General features: G+C 46.4%; 1 protein-coding gene across 1 annotated transcript; it reads right to left on the reverse strand.

Moving 5' to 3' along the window:
* Nucleotides 1-4,725: 4,725 nt before the first annotated feature.
* Nucleotides 4,726-13,677, reverse strand: LOC138769517 (interferon-inducible GTPase 5-like). The gene is made up of 2 exons (XM_069948057.1): nucleotides 13,479-13,677; nucleotides 4,726-6,087 (listed from the first exon to the last, which is right to left on the reverse strand). The coding sequence occupies exons 1-2, from the start codon at nucleotides 13,589-13,591 to the stop codon at nucleotides 4,842-4,844; spliced, it is 1,359 nt and encodes a 452-aa protein (XP_069804158.1). The 5' UTR covers nucleotides 13,592-13,677; the 3' UTR covers nucleotides 4,726-4,841.
* Between the last annotated feature and the right edge of the window lie 1,790 nt (nucleotides 13,678-15,467).

Consider the following 15,467-nt stretch of genomic DNA (forward strand, 5'->3'; position numbering starts at 1 on the left):
TAATTGCAATTACAATCCGCAATGACCCAACACCACACACCACCTACTCACTGGGTGATCACCTGATGACCCGAGCAATTCACAACTAATAGATGTCCTGCTTCTGTAGCGAAGGGATGGGGGAACCTTCGGCCCTCTAGTTGTTGTAAAACTACAACTCCCATCATACCTGGACAGACAAAGCTAAAGGGAGTTGTAGTTTTGCAACAGCTGGAGGGTGAAGGTTCCCCATCCCTGCTGAGGGCAACAAAATAAAACTATAAAAGTTTTATACTTTAACCCCTTCCTGGCCCCTCTGAACCTTGATCTTTGGCTTACATTTCCTTCCTCCTCACCATCTTAAATAATGCACTTGCACAGATCCGCCGGGCAATCATTATTGCTGAGGTCACCGCAGAGACCTTTGCTTTGTAACACCTTACCTGTTGTGCCATGATCTGTATTTTTTGCCCGTACCACATTTTTATTGACGTGTCTTTTTTTCGCACCTTTTGTTCTATTTTTCCTGTGATGTGACCAAAAATCTGCAATTTTGGACTAATCAGGCAGGTTAGAATGAATTAATCTTGACAATTCCACACACGGCGATATCAAATGTATTTTTATTCTTTTACAGGTTTTCAACAATCTATAAATTTCCCCAGGGACCTATTATAAGAACTCATCCGCTTGCTTATATAGTTTATATATTTAGACTGACGCTCGGCTGGTGCAGCCTGCTACAGGAAGGCTATACATGCAGCCCAGTCATGACAGGCCTGAGGCTTCTGCTAGGCCCCGCAGTGCTGTGACAGTCAGTCAGCACCCCATGATTATATTGCTGGGGCACCTGTTGGGCCACTGCGCCACCAATGAGAAGTGTCAAAATTGTTTAGGTGCCGCTATCAGTATTGATTATAGCATTTACATTGTAAACTCAGATGTCCGTCTTTACCAATGCGTACTGTCTGCAGTAAGCTGTAACATGTTTTAGACTCAGCTATCAGTCAGGCTGGGAGGGGGAGAGGAGAATCAGATCAGCAAATCAGAAACTTGGAGAAGCCTCTTTGACTATTTGTACCAGAGGATAAAAGCATTTCTCTACATCCGGAAGCACAGACAGATATATGACAGGTACCATGTGTCTCCTTCTCCTAACAGCATCTAACAGTGTCAGCAGATTGGAAAGTGAATGATAGCTGACAGATTCCCTGTATGTATATATACATATATATATGTACACAGTGGTACCTTGGTTTAAGAGCGTTTTGGTATAAGAGCTCACAGTTTTTAAAAATCGTGACTTGGTTTAAGAGCATTGCTTTGGTGTAAGAGCTCCCTGTACTGGGTTGGAGCGCGAGTGGGGGAGGGGCATGGTCTGCATAGCGGGGTCTACAGCACTGTACTCTGACCCAGGAAGTCTCCCTCACCTTCCAAATCATAGCAGATCCACTTCAGGCTGAGGCTTGCATCAGGGGACAGGACTGTACTGGGTGGGAGGGGGAGTGGGGGAGGGGCATGGTCTGCATAGCGGGGTCTACAGCCCTGTACTCTGACCCAGGAAGTCTCCCTCACCTTCCAAATAATAGCAGATCCACTTCAGGCTGGGGCTTGCATCAGGGGACAGGACTGTGGAGGTAATCTCTCCATAGCTGTAACCCCTCTCTCCCCGGACAGAGAGCGCTGCATGTATGTGCTTGTGCTTCCCATACTCTCCATTACTGTACAGTAACTTATAATATCACAGATTCTGCTGTTTCTGAATGTTTGTTTCATTAGTTTTACATGTTATTCAGAGCAAAAAAATATTATTTTAGAGGTGTGGAACCAATTGTCTGCATTTCTTATGGGAAAATTTGCTTTGGTTTGAGTACATTTGGATTACAAGCGTGGTGCCAGAACAAATTATGCTCGTAATTCAAAGCACAACTGTATATATAATTAGTTACGACAGCACGGATGTATCTAGAGGTAAAGGTTACATAATACTCTGATAACCAAGGAGAGGATACAGATGGCGAAGTGTAGCTATGTCTATGTATGTATTTATTTACATCTTTTTCTTTTGTGTCCAAGATCATTATGTCCTACCTCTGTCTCTGTGCCAATGCTTTACCCCCGAACTTGTTAGATGGGGAGGGTGGTGCCCCATTCTAATGTTTAGGATGCCCAGTTTCTTCTAGTTATACCCCTGCCTGTAGTACTCACATAATAACACCAGATGGCGCTAATCACTAATGTAAGCACAGAATCCCCATATGTTTACTCTGGAATGTGCGGCCCTTCACCAGCTCATATTTCAATCCTCACAAATTCTTTGGCTGCTCTGCACAGTGAAGGGGTGACGGTGGTCAAGACATAACACTGGACATCTTTAACCCCTTTATGACCAAGGTCATTGATGCACGGATGTCCGGGTCAAATCGCAGCAATGTTCCTCCTGGTCTTCTAAGAGTCCTAGTCCTTTTGTTTTTTCACCTACAGAGCTGGTTGAGGTGTCATTTATATGCGCTATGATCGCTAGTTTTTATTGGTATCATATTGGTGTAAGAGAAAAAAGGTTTTTTTATTAATATTTTTTTTTTAAATATAATTTTTTAAAAGAATCAGCAATCCTGATGCCCCCCCCCCAATTTACGCCGTTCACCGTGCGGGAACAATAATGTAATATTTTAATAGAACGGACAATTCTGCATGCTATGAAATATAAAAACATTTTAAATGTTTTTTAAATATTTTTATTTGTATAATGGGAAAGGGGGTAAAATAAATCTTTATTTGGGCATTTTATTAGGGATTAAAAAAAATGTTTAACTTTTTTAAAAATTTTTCCCCCCACACATTCTGTATTGCATATAAGTTCCTTAGGGATTTATATATGCGATGCTCTGGTTGCATATACTGATGAATGCTGTGCCATAGCATAGCATAGATCAGTATTATCGGCAATCTGTACATAGAGCCTACCTGAGAGCACACTATCCACAGATCAAAGATCCGACAGAATGGAAGTGTTTTACCCCCACCTCCCGTTACAAGTGATCGGGACCAAGGGGTCCCGATCAGTCAGTGACCGGTCCTTGTCCTGTCACTGACTACCTTTGTGACTGCAGCGTTAGACCTCACGTAGCCACAACGGCTAATGGTGTGTTTAGACAGAGATTTATCTGACAGCCAGGAATAGACTATAAACAGGGAACGGGTTATAAAGGAAACTGAGATTTCTCCTCTTTTCAAATCCATTGCTGGCTTTGGCTTCAAAAGTCTGTCAGATGTGTCTCACTGTGTAAAACATCATAATGCTGGTGGTGTAAAATCCATGAAACAAGCGGCACTCACCCTTGCATAGAAAATCAATCTGGCTTTATTAGTAGGCTGAGGTATTGGAGGAAAGGAGACGAGTATTATTATTTTTTTTTATGTTATTTTGGTATTTGTTTTCAAAGCTTTTTGCCTGTATCCCTATGTATACCAATGACATATGCCATCATGTGATGTGAATAAGGTGCTATTGTAGCTTTTTGCAGAAAACTCTCTAGTCGTGTACACACAAACTTTCCCATAAACTTTCTATAGATGTGTTTTATTGTCCTTTTTTAGAATTACAAAGACATATATAAGTGTGCAAATTTTTGGTAAAAAAAAAAAAAAGAAGTCCAATCTTTACCAATTCTAATGGTAAAGTCCATTGAGGTTGAATAGAGGACGACCCTCTCCTCTGTAGGTCAGCGCACCGGGAAGATACATCATTGTTCACACAGAGTACCAGATTTACAACCACCAGTTATGAACTACTATAAAACATAATTCCATTGCCATATAGAGGATGGGCTTTTTTTTCTTCAATCATATTACATCCTGACGATTAGATAGGTACTAAACATGATTGGTTTGTAGCGAACGATAAGCGTACATACACATTAATGGAGTACTCCGGGGAAATATTATTTTTTTCAAATAAAACTGGTACCAGAAAGTTGTACAGATTTGTAAATTACTTCTATTAAAAAATTTCAAGTCTTCCAGTACTTATCAGCTGCTGTATGTCCTGCGGGAAGTGGTGTATTCTTTCCAGTCTGACACAGTGCTCTCTGCTGCCACCTCTGTCCTTGTCAGGAACTGTCCAGAGTAGTAGAAAATCCCCATAGAAAACCTCTCCTGCTCTGGACATATAGGGACCGATAATCGTGCAACATGGCCATATATATATATATATATATATATATATATATATATAGCGATGTCCATGCAGCTTTTGTAAACTTGTACATACCTCTCCGCACTCCCTGACTTCCTGCTAGCTGCTGCCCGCTCCCGGCAGTGCCTGAACTGACAGGCCACTCAGCCAATCACTAGCCACGGCAGTGTCCCGGTTATTGGCTGAGTGGCCTGCTAGCAGGGAGTACAGAGAGGTTTTTTTTTACAAAGTCAAGTAGACTTAGACTTGACTTGAAGGGACATCTCTTTCCCTATTATACCTTGGATTTGAACAGTACTTTTAGGCACTAGAGTTGATCGAACCTCGGGAGATCCTAGGTTTGATCGAACTCCAACATTCACAAACCTGCCGCATTTGATGGCTGATGCCTTCCCGGTCCATGGGGAAGGAGGAGACTGCCCGGGTACCGCCTGGAATTCCAGGATTCAGCCTAGGTAATAGGCTGAATCCCGGAATTCAAGGCGGTACCCGGGCAGTCTACTCCTTCCCCACGGACCGGGAAGGCATCAGCCATCAAATGCGGAAGGTTCGTAAGTGTTTGAGTTCTATCGAACCTAGGATTTCCCGAGGTTTGATCAACTCTATTAGGTACCACCAGCAGTGAAACTGCTTCCAAGTAAGTGTAGTAGGTGATGTAGACAGTCTAATCGTCCATCTCTAACGCCTTTGCTAGCACCCTTTCTGCATCTTTTGCCATGTTGGCTAGAAAACTGCTCAGCATCCAGTAACTTATACCAAAGGCAATACCTCCACTCGCCAATGCGCTTATTTGGGGAACAAATTGATTTGTACACGCTGTAACTAACCGCCCCATGTCTGTGAGTCCGCGGCTTTTTAAATTATTGAAAATCAATTCGTGGGTTATCTCCTGGGATGCCGTAGGGGTCCTGATAACAGACTTCAAATCTTCAACATCTTTACCAAAGGTTTCTGCTAATATGAGGAGGGACCTTGTGTCCAGTCCAAAGGCTTTTTTGTACTCTTCCAATACATTGACCATGAGGTTGAGATCACCGCTGGTGGATAAATGTGGAATGGCCAATGCACTGTGCACTCCCGACCATTGTGACGTCATAATATTCATCAGAGACATGATAGCCCACTTCCATATCTGCAGTTGGAAGGCCTTTCTTTTCTTCTCTAGGGCCTGGTGGAAGTAATTGGGCTGAGACAAAAGGAATATGTGTCTCTTGTGACTTGGAAGCTCGTCTTCCAGAGTCTTCTGGATGAGGTGGAAGTCGTATTTTTCTGGGTGAAGGCAGGAGAGTAGGAACACCCGAGGATTTTCAATACCTCCAGCTCGAAGACCATTTAAGCAGTCCTTCCGGATTTCCGCCAGTATATCCTCCTCCTTGTAGCAGTTTGCCCTTCCCCGTCTGTATCCTTTCAATACCGAGTCTATTTTGGATCTCAGGAAGTAGAACTTCTTCCCCATGGACTTGATGGCTTGTGCCAAGAGGATGTGATATTCCCTGAAACGTTCCGTTGTGATGATCAAAAAAAAGTCATATTGATAGAACTTAACTGTCTGTAGATAATCTAGTGGCGTAAACCCTGGACTTCCTATCCCGGGAAGGTCCCAGTACCTCACGTTTCTGTGATGTGGGTGACTATAAGCCGTTGGGTACATGGTGGTGGCCACAACGCCCGTCTTGGCAGAACCTTCTTCCTCATCATTGAGACCACGGATGACATTAATAAAGGTTGACTTCCCAGATCCTGACTCTCCAGTTACAGCAATGTTCAATGGGACTTGGTCAATGTCTTCGAGAGACTTTTTCACACCATCTACGGCTTCTAGAAAATCTCTATTTTCAAAAAAGTTCCTCATCTCCTGCAATTCATTTTCAGGAACTAAATGTTTGCAATCCATAGCCTTCTTTTTCAACCTTAAAAGACCAAGAGAAGATGTTAGAATGTATTAGTGAAGGTGGAGAAGAAGCAATAGTAAAAAATCTGTATGACCCATGACCTTCCAAATCGAGTATTAAAAAAGGCACAGAGCGACAATGAATTAAGAATTTAAAAAGTCCATTGATTTCTTTTCATAGAATACTGTCACTTCCTCACCAGTTGTTATAAAGGAGTTTAAGGGTAGCTTCACAGTGGATTTGATGGTGCGGATCCGCAGCAGATTTGATCTAAATAACTGAACACAGCATCAAATCTGCTGCGAATCTTGTACGTGTGAATGCACCCTAAAGGAACCACTTCCCTAAAGATGCTTCACAGTGGAAATGAAGGGCCAACAGGCCCGGACTGGTAATCTGGCAAATCGGGCAAATGCCCGCTGGGCTGGCCGGATTACCAGTCCGTGGGCCGCCCAGACTGCAAAAAAAAAAAAAAAGACATTATAAATAAACAGCCCCGCCGCGGCCCTCTGCCGCTGTGCTGCTTAATCAGTTGCAGAGGGCCGCTGCCGGGCTGAAGACTGCGTGGTGGGCCGGGAGGGGGAAAAAAACAAACAACAACAACTTACCTGTCACCCGTTCCAGGCCTGCAGCTCCTCCTCCGGCAGCGCGCGTCTTTCTCATCTTCCGGCGCAGGCAGCATAGTACAGGAGACTCTGCCTGGGCCGGACGTCGCAGCCTCTATCAGACGTCAGCGTGTGCGTGTGTCTTTAAGACGCACACGCTGACGCTGACGTCAGACGCTGACGTCTGATAGAGGCTGCGACGTCCGGCCCAGGCAGAGTCTCCTGTACTATGCTGCCTGCGCCGGAAGATGAGCGAGATGCCACGCGCTGCCGGTGGAGGAGCGGCAGGAACGGGTGACAGGTGAGATTTATTTTTTTTTTCGCGGGTGGGGGCACTGTGGGTGGTGGCACTGCTGGGGCGGCGTAATAATTGGAGCAAGATATGGGGGATAGAATAACTATTTGGGGTACCTAGGGGGCAGAGGGGGTTCTCTGGGGGGCATGGAGGGGGTACAAAATACGGGGCACAGAGGAGGGATAGCATAACAAGGGCTTAACAAAGAGGGGGCATAGTACACTATGGGGCACAAAGGGGGCATTTAAAAACTATATGGGGCATAGAGGGGGCATACGAACACTATATGGAGCGCAGAGAGGGGGCACAATGGAGATATATATACACTATATGGGGGCACAGTGGGGATATATATATATACACTATATGGGGGCACAGTTTGGATATATATACACACTATATGGGGGCACAGTGGGGATATATATATACACTATATGGGGGCACAGTGGGGATATATATATACACTATATGGGGGCACAGTGGGGATATATATATACACTATATGGGGCACAGTGGGGATATATATATATACACTATATGGGGCACAGTGGGGATATATATATATACACTATATGGGGGCACAGTGGGGATATATACATACACACTATATGGGGGCACAGTGGGGATATATATACACTATATGGGGGCACAGTGGGGATATATATACACTATATGGGGGCACAGTGGGGATATACATACACTATATGGGGGCACAGTGGGTATATACATACACTATATGGGGGCACAGTGGGGATATACATACACTATATGGGGGCACAGTGGGGATATACATACACTATATGGGGGCACAGTGGGGATATACATACACTATATGGGGGCACAGTGGGGATATACATACACTATATGGGGGCACAGTGGGGATATACATACACTATATGGGGGCACAGTGGGGATATATATACACTATATGGGGGCACAGTGGGGATATATATACATACACTATATGGGGGCACAGTGGGGATATACATACACTATATGGGGGCACAGTGGGTATATATATACATACACTATATGGGGGCACAGTGGGGATATACATACACTATATGGGGGCACAGTGGGGATATATATACACTATATGGGGGCACAGTGGGTATATATATACATACACTATATGGGGGCACAGTGGGGATATATATATACACTATATGGGGGCACAGTGGGGATATATATACATACACTATATGGGGGCACAGTGGGGATATACATACACTATATGGGGGCACAGTGGGTATATATATACATACACTATATGGGGGCACAGTGGGGATATACATACACTATATGGGGGCACAGTGGGGATATACATACACTATATGGGGGCACAGTGGGGATATATATATACATACACTATATGGGGGCACAGTGGGGATATACATACACTATATGGGGGCACAGTGGGGATGTATATACATACACTATATGGGGGCACAGTGGGGCTATACATACACTATATGGGGGCACAGTGGGGATATATATATATACACACTATATGGGGGTACAGTGGGGATATACATATACTATATGGGGGCACAGTGGGGATATAAATACACTATATGGGGGCACAGTTGGGATATATATATATACACTATATGGGGGCACAGTGGGGATATATATACCCTATATGAGGTCACAAAGGGGGTTATGTATACTATATGGGGGTGCAGAGAGGGCTATTATATGGGCACAGAGTGGGCACTATTACAGTGTGTGGCAATACATGGGGACTGTGTATAGAGGTGAGGATGGTGCTGATGCCAGGAGCCTAAATTCTTTGTCTGGCAGATTCTGTGGAGATGAATTGTGCTCGGGAGAATAGTCATGATGGCCGGGCATGATGGGGAAGAAAAAAATAAAGTGAGCGACTCCGATCAGAGAAGACGTCACCTGTGAGTCCAGTGTAATCACTTATGTAGGGGCGAGAGTGGGGGGACACTTAGGTTATGGGGGGCTCAGGCACATCCTTGCACAGGGATCCTCTGCTGTCTGTGTCTGCCCCTGCTGACAGCTAATATTGCATCTTCTGAGGACAGTCCTGCTGCTCACACACTATATAATAGTACTAATAGTGTGTGACATAATAATAATATCAGCAAGTGTTTACTGTGTGAGTAAGAGGCAGATTCCATTTAGTCAGGGGTCTGGGATAATTTATTTAGGAGTCTGATCGGGGAACAGCACAATGACAGGAGAGCGGACAGATCCGCTGGAATTGTTCTGTATTCTACCTGTGACTGCGTCTAATCACTGCTGTATACTCTTCTATAGTCTGCAGGGTGTAATACTCTGCAACATCTGTGTACACCTGGTAGCTGATATCACTGCTATATTCTATTCTGTAGTCTTGAGGGTGTAATAGTCTGCTGCATCTGTGTACACCTGGTATGTGATATCACTGCTGTATTCTATTCTGTAGTCTTGAGGGTGTAATAGTCTGCTGCATCTGTGTACACCTGGTATCTGGTGACTATATGGTCAGTGTATGGCGGTATTATTGATTATATTGGTAGTGTACACTTATTTTTCTTCTGTGATAATTCTGGGCTTCACATATGTAAGAAAGTAATGTGACCAAGTAGAGCAAAAAATTCTTCTGTTCGAAATAGCTGGCGAAATGGGTGTGTGGGGGGGGGGGGGGGGCAACGATATATATGGGGGCTGGTGGGGGTTTTGTGCCAGGGCTGCTTTTCAGCCCCAGTCCGGCTCTGAGGGCCAACCATGTATTACGGAGACAGGCCTTCCAGGTAGAGATGCACTAAAGCTGCCTATACACTTTAGGGCAGGGATGGGGAAACTGTGGCCCTCCAGCTGTTACATAGACAGCTAAAGCTTTGGCTGCCCAGACATTAAGGTAATTGCAGTTGTGCAACAGCGCGCATCTCCGCCTGTGTCATAGGCTCCATTCTAGGCACAGGCCGATTCCGTCGTACGTCCACAGAATAAACAGGTTCATTCTTTGGATGGAGGGCGGAATCCGCCTGTGCATAGAATGGAGTCTATGACACGGACTGAGATGCGCGCCCGCCACAGTCCACAAGCGGGTGCGAACTGCCGAATGCTCGGCGGGTTTTCCGTCGCCATTCCGTAGTGTGCACAAACCATTACAGTGGAAAGAGTCTACTTCAGTACATTTCACCAAATCTTTGGGAATCCTCTACAACATTGCTTTTCAATTCCAGTCCTCATGGTCGCCAACAGGTCAGGGTTTGATGATATCCCATACGGAGAACACCTGTGATAGTACCTGATGCACTATATAATTGCATCACCCGGGAAATACTAAGGGCCATATTAGATGGCCTGATATTTAAAAGCAAGTGAGTACCGAAGTGTCGGTGCTCTTACTCACACAGACAATGAGTGGGTAGGAGTGGGGGAGCTGCGGGAAGGGCTGCCCAAACAATCTATAGACTGCCCATAGAAGATAATGGCGGACTACTGCCGCCGCTCCTATTTAATGGAGCGACAGCCAGTAGGCCGTTGCTATCATTTTTGGAATTTTGGTTCATGCTTTAAAACAGGGATGGGGAACCGCTGGCAAAACTACAATTCCCATCATGCCTGTACAGCCGAAGCTAAAGCTTCGGCTGTTTAGGCATGATGGGAATTGTAGTTTTGCAACAGCTGGAGAGCCAAGGCCAACAGATCACTGCCTTTAAACATGAACTATTATGCTGCGTTTACACGAGTTCCAACGATAATCGTACGTGTAAATGCTGCGAACGATCAAACAACGAATGAGAAATAGTTCATTTTGATCTAACAACATGTTCTAAAATCGTCGTTCGTCGCTTGCAGATCGTTCCGTGTAAACAGTCGTTCGCCGATTTAACCAATGTGTGAGATAGGCTTAAGCGATCGCAAAACAATCGCAAAACGAATTTCCGTACGCTATATCGTACCGTCTAAACGCTGACCGTTATGAAATATAAAATCCTTACTCTGACATCGTTAATCGTACGATCGGGCCAATTATTTCGTGTAAACGCAGCATTACACTAAGCAATTATCGTCCGGAACGGCCGATAATTATCTGGTGTAATTGGACCCTAAGGAAATCCTCAAAACATGACCAGGAGGACTGGAGTTGAGAAGCACTGGTCTACAGCATAGTATACACTATTTGGACTGTATATAACATCTCGACTAGAAACACTGAACACATAAGGGCTCCAATAGCATTTACACTGTATTTCAGTAAAACTACTACAAGAAAAAAATTTGCTCAAGGGAACTGTGACCACATCTTTACTGTCCACTAGGGGGAGATTTATCAAACATGGTGGTACACCACCAACCAAAATGGCACAAAATGACACTAAAACAGTACATATTATACATATAGTTAATAATATAGATTCTAAAAGTATTTATACTCACTCAGTGTGAAACATGGGTTTTCTTCTCCCCCCTGTGCTTCACTCCACCATGCTTCTCTCCTGTGCTTCTCTCCTGTGCTTCCCTCCACCATACTTCTCCCCCCTACTTCTCTCCTGTGCTTCTCTCCACCATACTTTTCCACCCTGCTTCTCTCCTTTGCTTCTCTCCTCCATGCTTTTCTCCCCCATGCTTCTCTCCACCATACTTCTCCCCCCTGCTTCTTTCCCCCATGCTTCTCTCCCCCATGCTTCTCTCCACCATACTTCTCTCCCCCCTGCTTCTCTCCACCAAACTTCTCTCCCCTCTGCTTCTCTCCACCAAACTTCTCTCCCCCCTGCTCCTCTCCGCTGTTTCTCTCCCCCATCCCCATGTTTCTCTCCCCTGTTTCTCCCCCATCCCCATGTTTCTCTCCCCCATGCTTGTCTCCGTGTCTCTCCCCCATGCTTCTCTCCCCCATCCCCAGGTTTCTCTCCCCCATGCTTCTCTCCCTGTCTCTCCCCCCCTGTTTCTCCCCCATGCTTCTCTCCCCCACCCCCAGGTTTCTCTCCCCCATTCCCAGGTTTCTCTCCCCCATCCCCAGGTTTCTCTCCCTCATCCCCAGGTTTCTCTCCCCCATCCCCAGGTTTCTCTCCCCCATGCTTCTCTCCCTGTCTCTCCCCCCCTTTTTCTCCCGCATGCTTCTCTCCCCCACCCCCAGGTTTCTCTCCCCCACCCCCAGGTTTCTCTCCCCCATTCCCAGGTTTCTCTCCCCCATCCCCAGGTTTCTCTCCCTCATCCCCAGGCTTCTCTCCCCCATCCCCAGGTTTCTCTCCCTCATCCCCAGGCTTCTCTCCCCCATCCCCAGGTTTCTCTCCCTCATCCCCAGGTTTCTCTCCCCCATCCCCAGGTTTCTCTCCCCCATGCTTCTCTCCCTGTCTCTCCCCCCCCTTTTTCTCCCCCATGCTTCTCTCCCACCACCCCCAGGTTTCTCTCCCCCACCCCCAGGTTTCTCTCCCCCATTCCCAGGTTTCTCTCCCCCATCCCCAGGTTTCTCTCCCTCATCCCCAGGCTTCTCTCCCCCATCCCCAGGTTTCTCTCCCTCATCCCCAGGTTTCTCTCCCCCATCCCCAGGTTTCTCTCCCCCATCCCCAGGTTTCTCTCCCCCATGCTTCTCTCCCTGTCTCTCCCCCCCTTTTTCTCCCCCAGGCTTCTCTCCCCCATCCCCATGTTTCTCTCCCCCATCCCCAGGTTTCTCTCCCCCATTGTTTTCTCCTGTTTCTCTCCCTCATCCCCAGGTTTCTCTCCCCCCCTTCCTCCTCACCTCCTCCGAGATGGTCACCGCTGCTGTCCGCCTCACCTACTGGCCGCCCGTAGGGCCCGGACGGGCTCCTCCAATCAGCGGAGACCGGGAGTGCGGTGCGCTGCGGCGGGCCGTAGCGCACACGTTGATTGGATGCGTGCATCACGGCTCGCCGCAGCGCATCACGCTCCCTTTCTCCACTGATTGGATAAGAGGAGCGCGTCCAGGCGCTACAGGCGGCCAGTAGGTGAGGCGTACAGCAGTAGCGGGGCGATCTGCAGGGGCACCATAGTTTGGGGAACTTTCCCCACGGCACACCCGACCTTGTGCCATGGCACACTGGTTGAAAATCACTGGTGTAGAGTGAAACTGGCTCAGTTTCCCCAGCAACCAATCAGATTCCACCTTTCATTCCTCACAGACTTTTTAGAAAATGAAATGTGGAATCTGATTGGTTGCTAGGGGCAACTGAGACAGTTTCACTTTACACCATGTTTGAAAAATCTCGCCCCCTAGTGTCCAGAGGTCTCATTCCTGCACTTGGCATCACTGAAACAGCTACCATATCAAAAGGGTGGATTATACGGGGGATATTGAGTTAGTAACACCCCCCTGTAACGTGACATCACAGAGGAACCACAACACCCAGCTAGCCCAGCTATACGAATAAGCCTACAATAATAAAGAGTGTCAGGTTTCTGCCGTCCCAGCATGCCAAGCTGCCAGCATGCCAGACTGTGTGTAAGATATAAGATCCGGCCTTGTTTATACCGTCTCCTTTCCCCCTTCTATATACAGGCCCCTATGGATACAGTAATTGCAGGTTACATACCTCGCTCTCCGCTCTCTCTCCCTACTTATTCCAGTTGTGGATGTGACACTGTAAGGCGGTGCTTGTGCACAATGTAAATGACAGATCTCTGTGTAAGAGGAGGGGGTGGCCATGTCACTGGGCGGGAGAGAGGTGCTGGGAGATTGCTGGCTGAGAGTCTATAATACAGTCTATGTAACCAGGACTAGATCCGTCTATAATGCCCCCTGCCAAACACCCCCAACACATCTATATTTCTTACATCACTTCATTTATGTGTATTCCCTGTGTATTGTAGTATATTGTATTGTATTGTCAAAAAAATGCATCAAATAAGCGTCAAAAACATTAAAAAGTGCCAAAACGACATTCTTTTTATGCTGTGTACATAATTATGATGTCAGGAGCTCTAATACTATGTGAAAGTTCACACTAGTGTACTGACACAGCCGCGCGGCTGTGACAGTTCACCAGCACCAACATTTAGGGTAGCTTCACACCTACCGTATCGCAACTGATTTTCTGCTGCGGATCCGCAGCGGATTTTACAGTGCGGATTTAATGCTGTGTTCATTCATTTAGTCGAATCTGCTGCGGATCCGCAGCAGAAAACCGGTTGCGTTACGGTACGTGTGAAGGCACCCTTAAACAGTATGGGAGCTCCTGACATAATTAATCATGATGTGGGGAGCTCTGAGATCCACTCCGCAGGACACCGTCCATACTTCCGACAGTTTGCAGAGAACGCACCCTAACTGGTTTATTGTCCATACTTTTCATAACAGAAAACCAAACATGCGGCTTTCTTCAGCCAACACCCAGGTATCAGAGTCCATGAAACAGTCATTGGCACTTATGAAGACAGTCATTTTTTTCCACATAGGGCTCCCACCTGGATAGGCGCTGTCAGGCACAGCACCTTGAAGTCTCCTGTGGCCCACACTCACACCCACACTCAGCTGATTCTCCCAGGCTTATATAGGCCACACAAATCCTGCACCTGAAGGATCCGCAGCAGATTTGATGCTGTGTTCATTCATTTAGTCAAATCTGCTGTGGATCCGCACCAGAAAATCCGCTGCGAAAACGGTACATGTGAAGCTACCCGGAAAGTGGCACCAGCTACCTACACTCTTTTTGGCATGCTCCCATGAAACACTGGTCAGGACTGGTCATACACCGTTTTAAACATGCCACTGACACCAGCAATAGTTGTCTTTCACCTTACCAAGGCCAGGATCCTTGGTGAAACATACCTCCCATCTATGACAGTGCCTTGCCCCTTCTTACCATACATAGAAAACTATACTTTTTTTAATAGCATTGTATTACAAAGTAATATTACTTTATTAAAGTAATGTATTAAAAAGTTAATCTTTAGTATTCGAAGTTCCCCTTTAAAGTGTCACTGTTGTTTGTGAAAACTTTTGACATGTCATAGAAACATGTCAAAAGTTTTGATCAGTCTGCGTCTGTGTTCAGACCCATACCAAGTTGAAGAGGACGCTTTGCAGCATGGTCCACTCCCCGTGTTAAAAAAAAGAGTTGGGCTTCATAGACTTAGAGCCCTATTCCCTCGGAGTGGGGCTGTCTGAACTTATAGACCACTCAGCCAATCACTGGCCGGAAACGCCGCGGCCAGTGATTGGCTGAGCGGTCTGTCAGTTCAGACAGCCCTGCTCCGAAGCCGATGCTGCGGCGCGGGATCGGGAGGAAGAAGACATGCGCCCGGACAGGTAATGTATGAAACAAGGGCTATTGTTTCACGATCATCGGGGCCGTGGAATAGGCCCAGTAAACGAGCGCCGATCTAGCAGATCGGCGCTCGTTTACATCGTTGCTCGGCCCGTGGAATAGGGCCCTTGCACTATGAATCTGACTTTTTTTCTAACACACCGGGAGTGGACCGCGCTTTAGCATGTCCTCTTCTCCTCCTTCTCCCAGTCTGAACACTCACTTTTTTTTTACCCAGAGCACGCTGCAGTACGGTCCTCTCCCCGCTCGTTCTCT

This window comes from Dendropsophus ebraccatus, chromosome 12 (genome assembly GCF_027789765.1).
Source record: "Dendropsophus ebraccatus isolate aDenEbr1 chromosome 12, aDenEbr1.pat, whole genome shotgun sequence".
Classification (NCBI taxonomy): domain Eukaryota; kingdom Metazoa; phylum Chordata; class Amphibia; order Anura; family Hylidae; genus Dendropsophus; species Dendropsophus ebraccatus.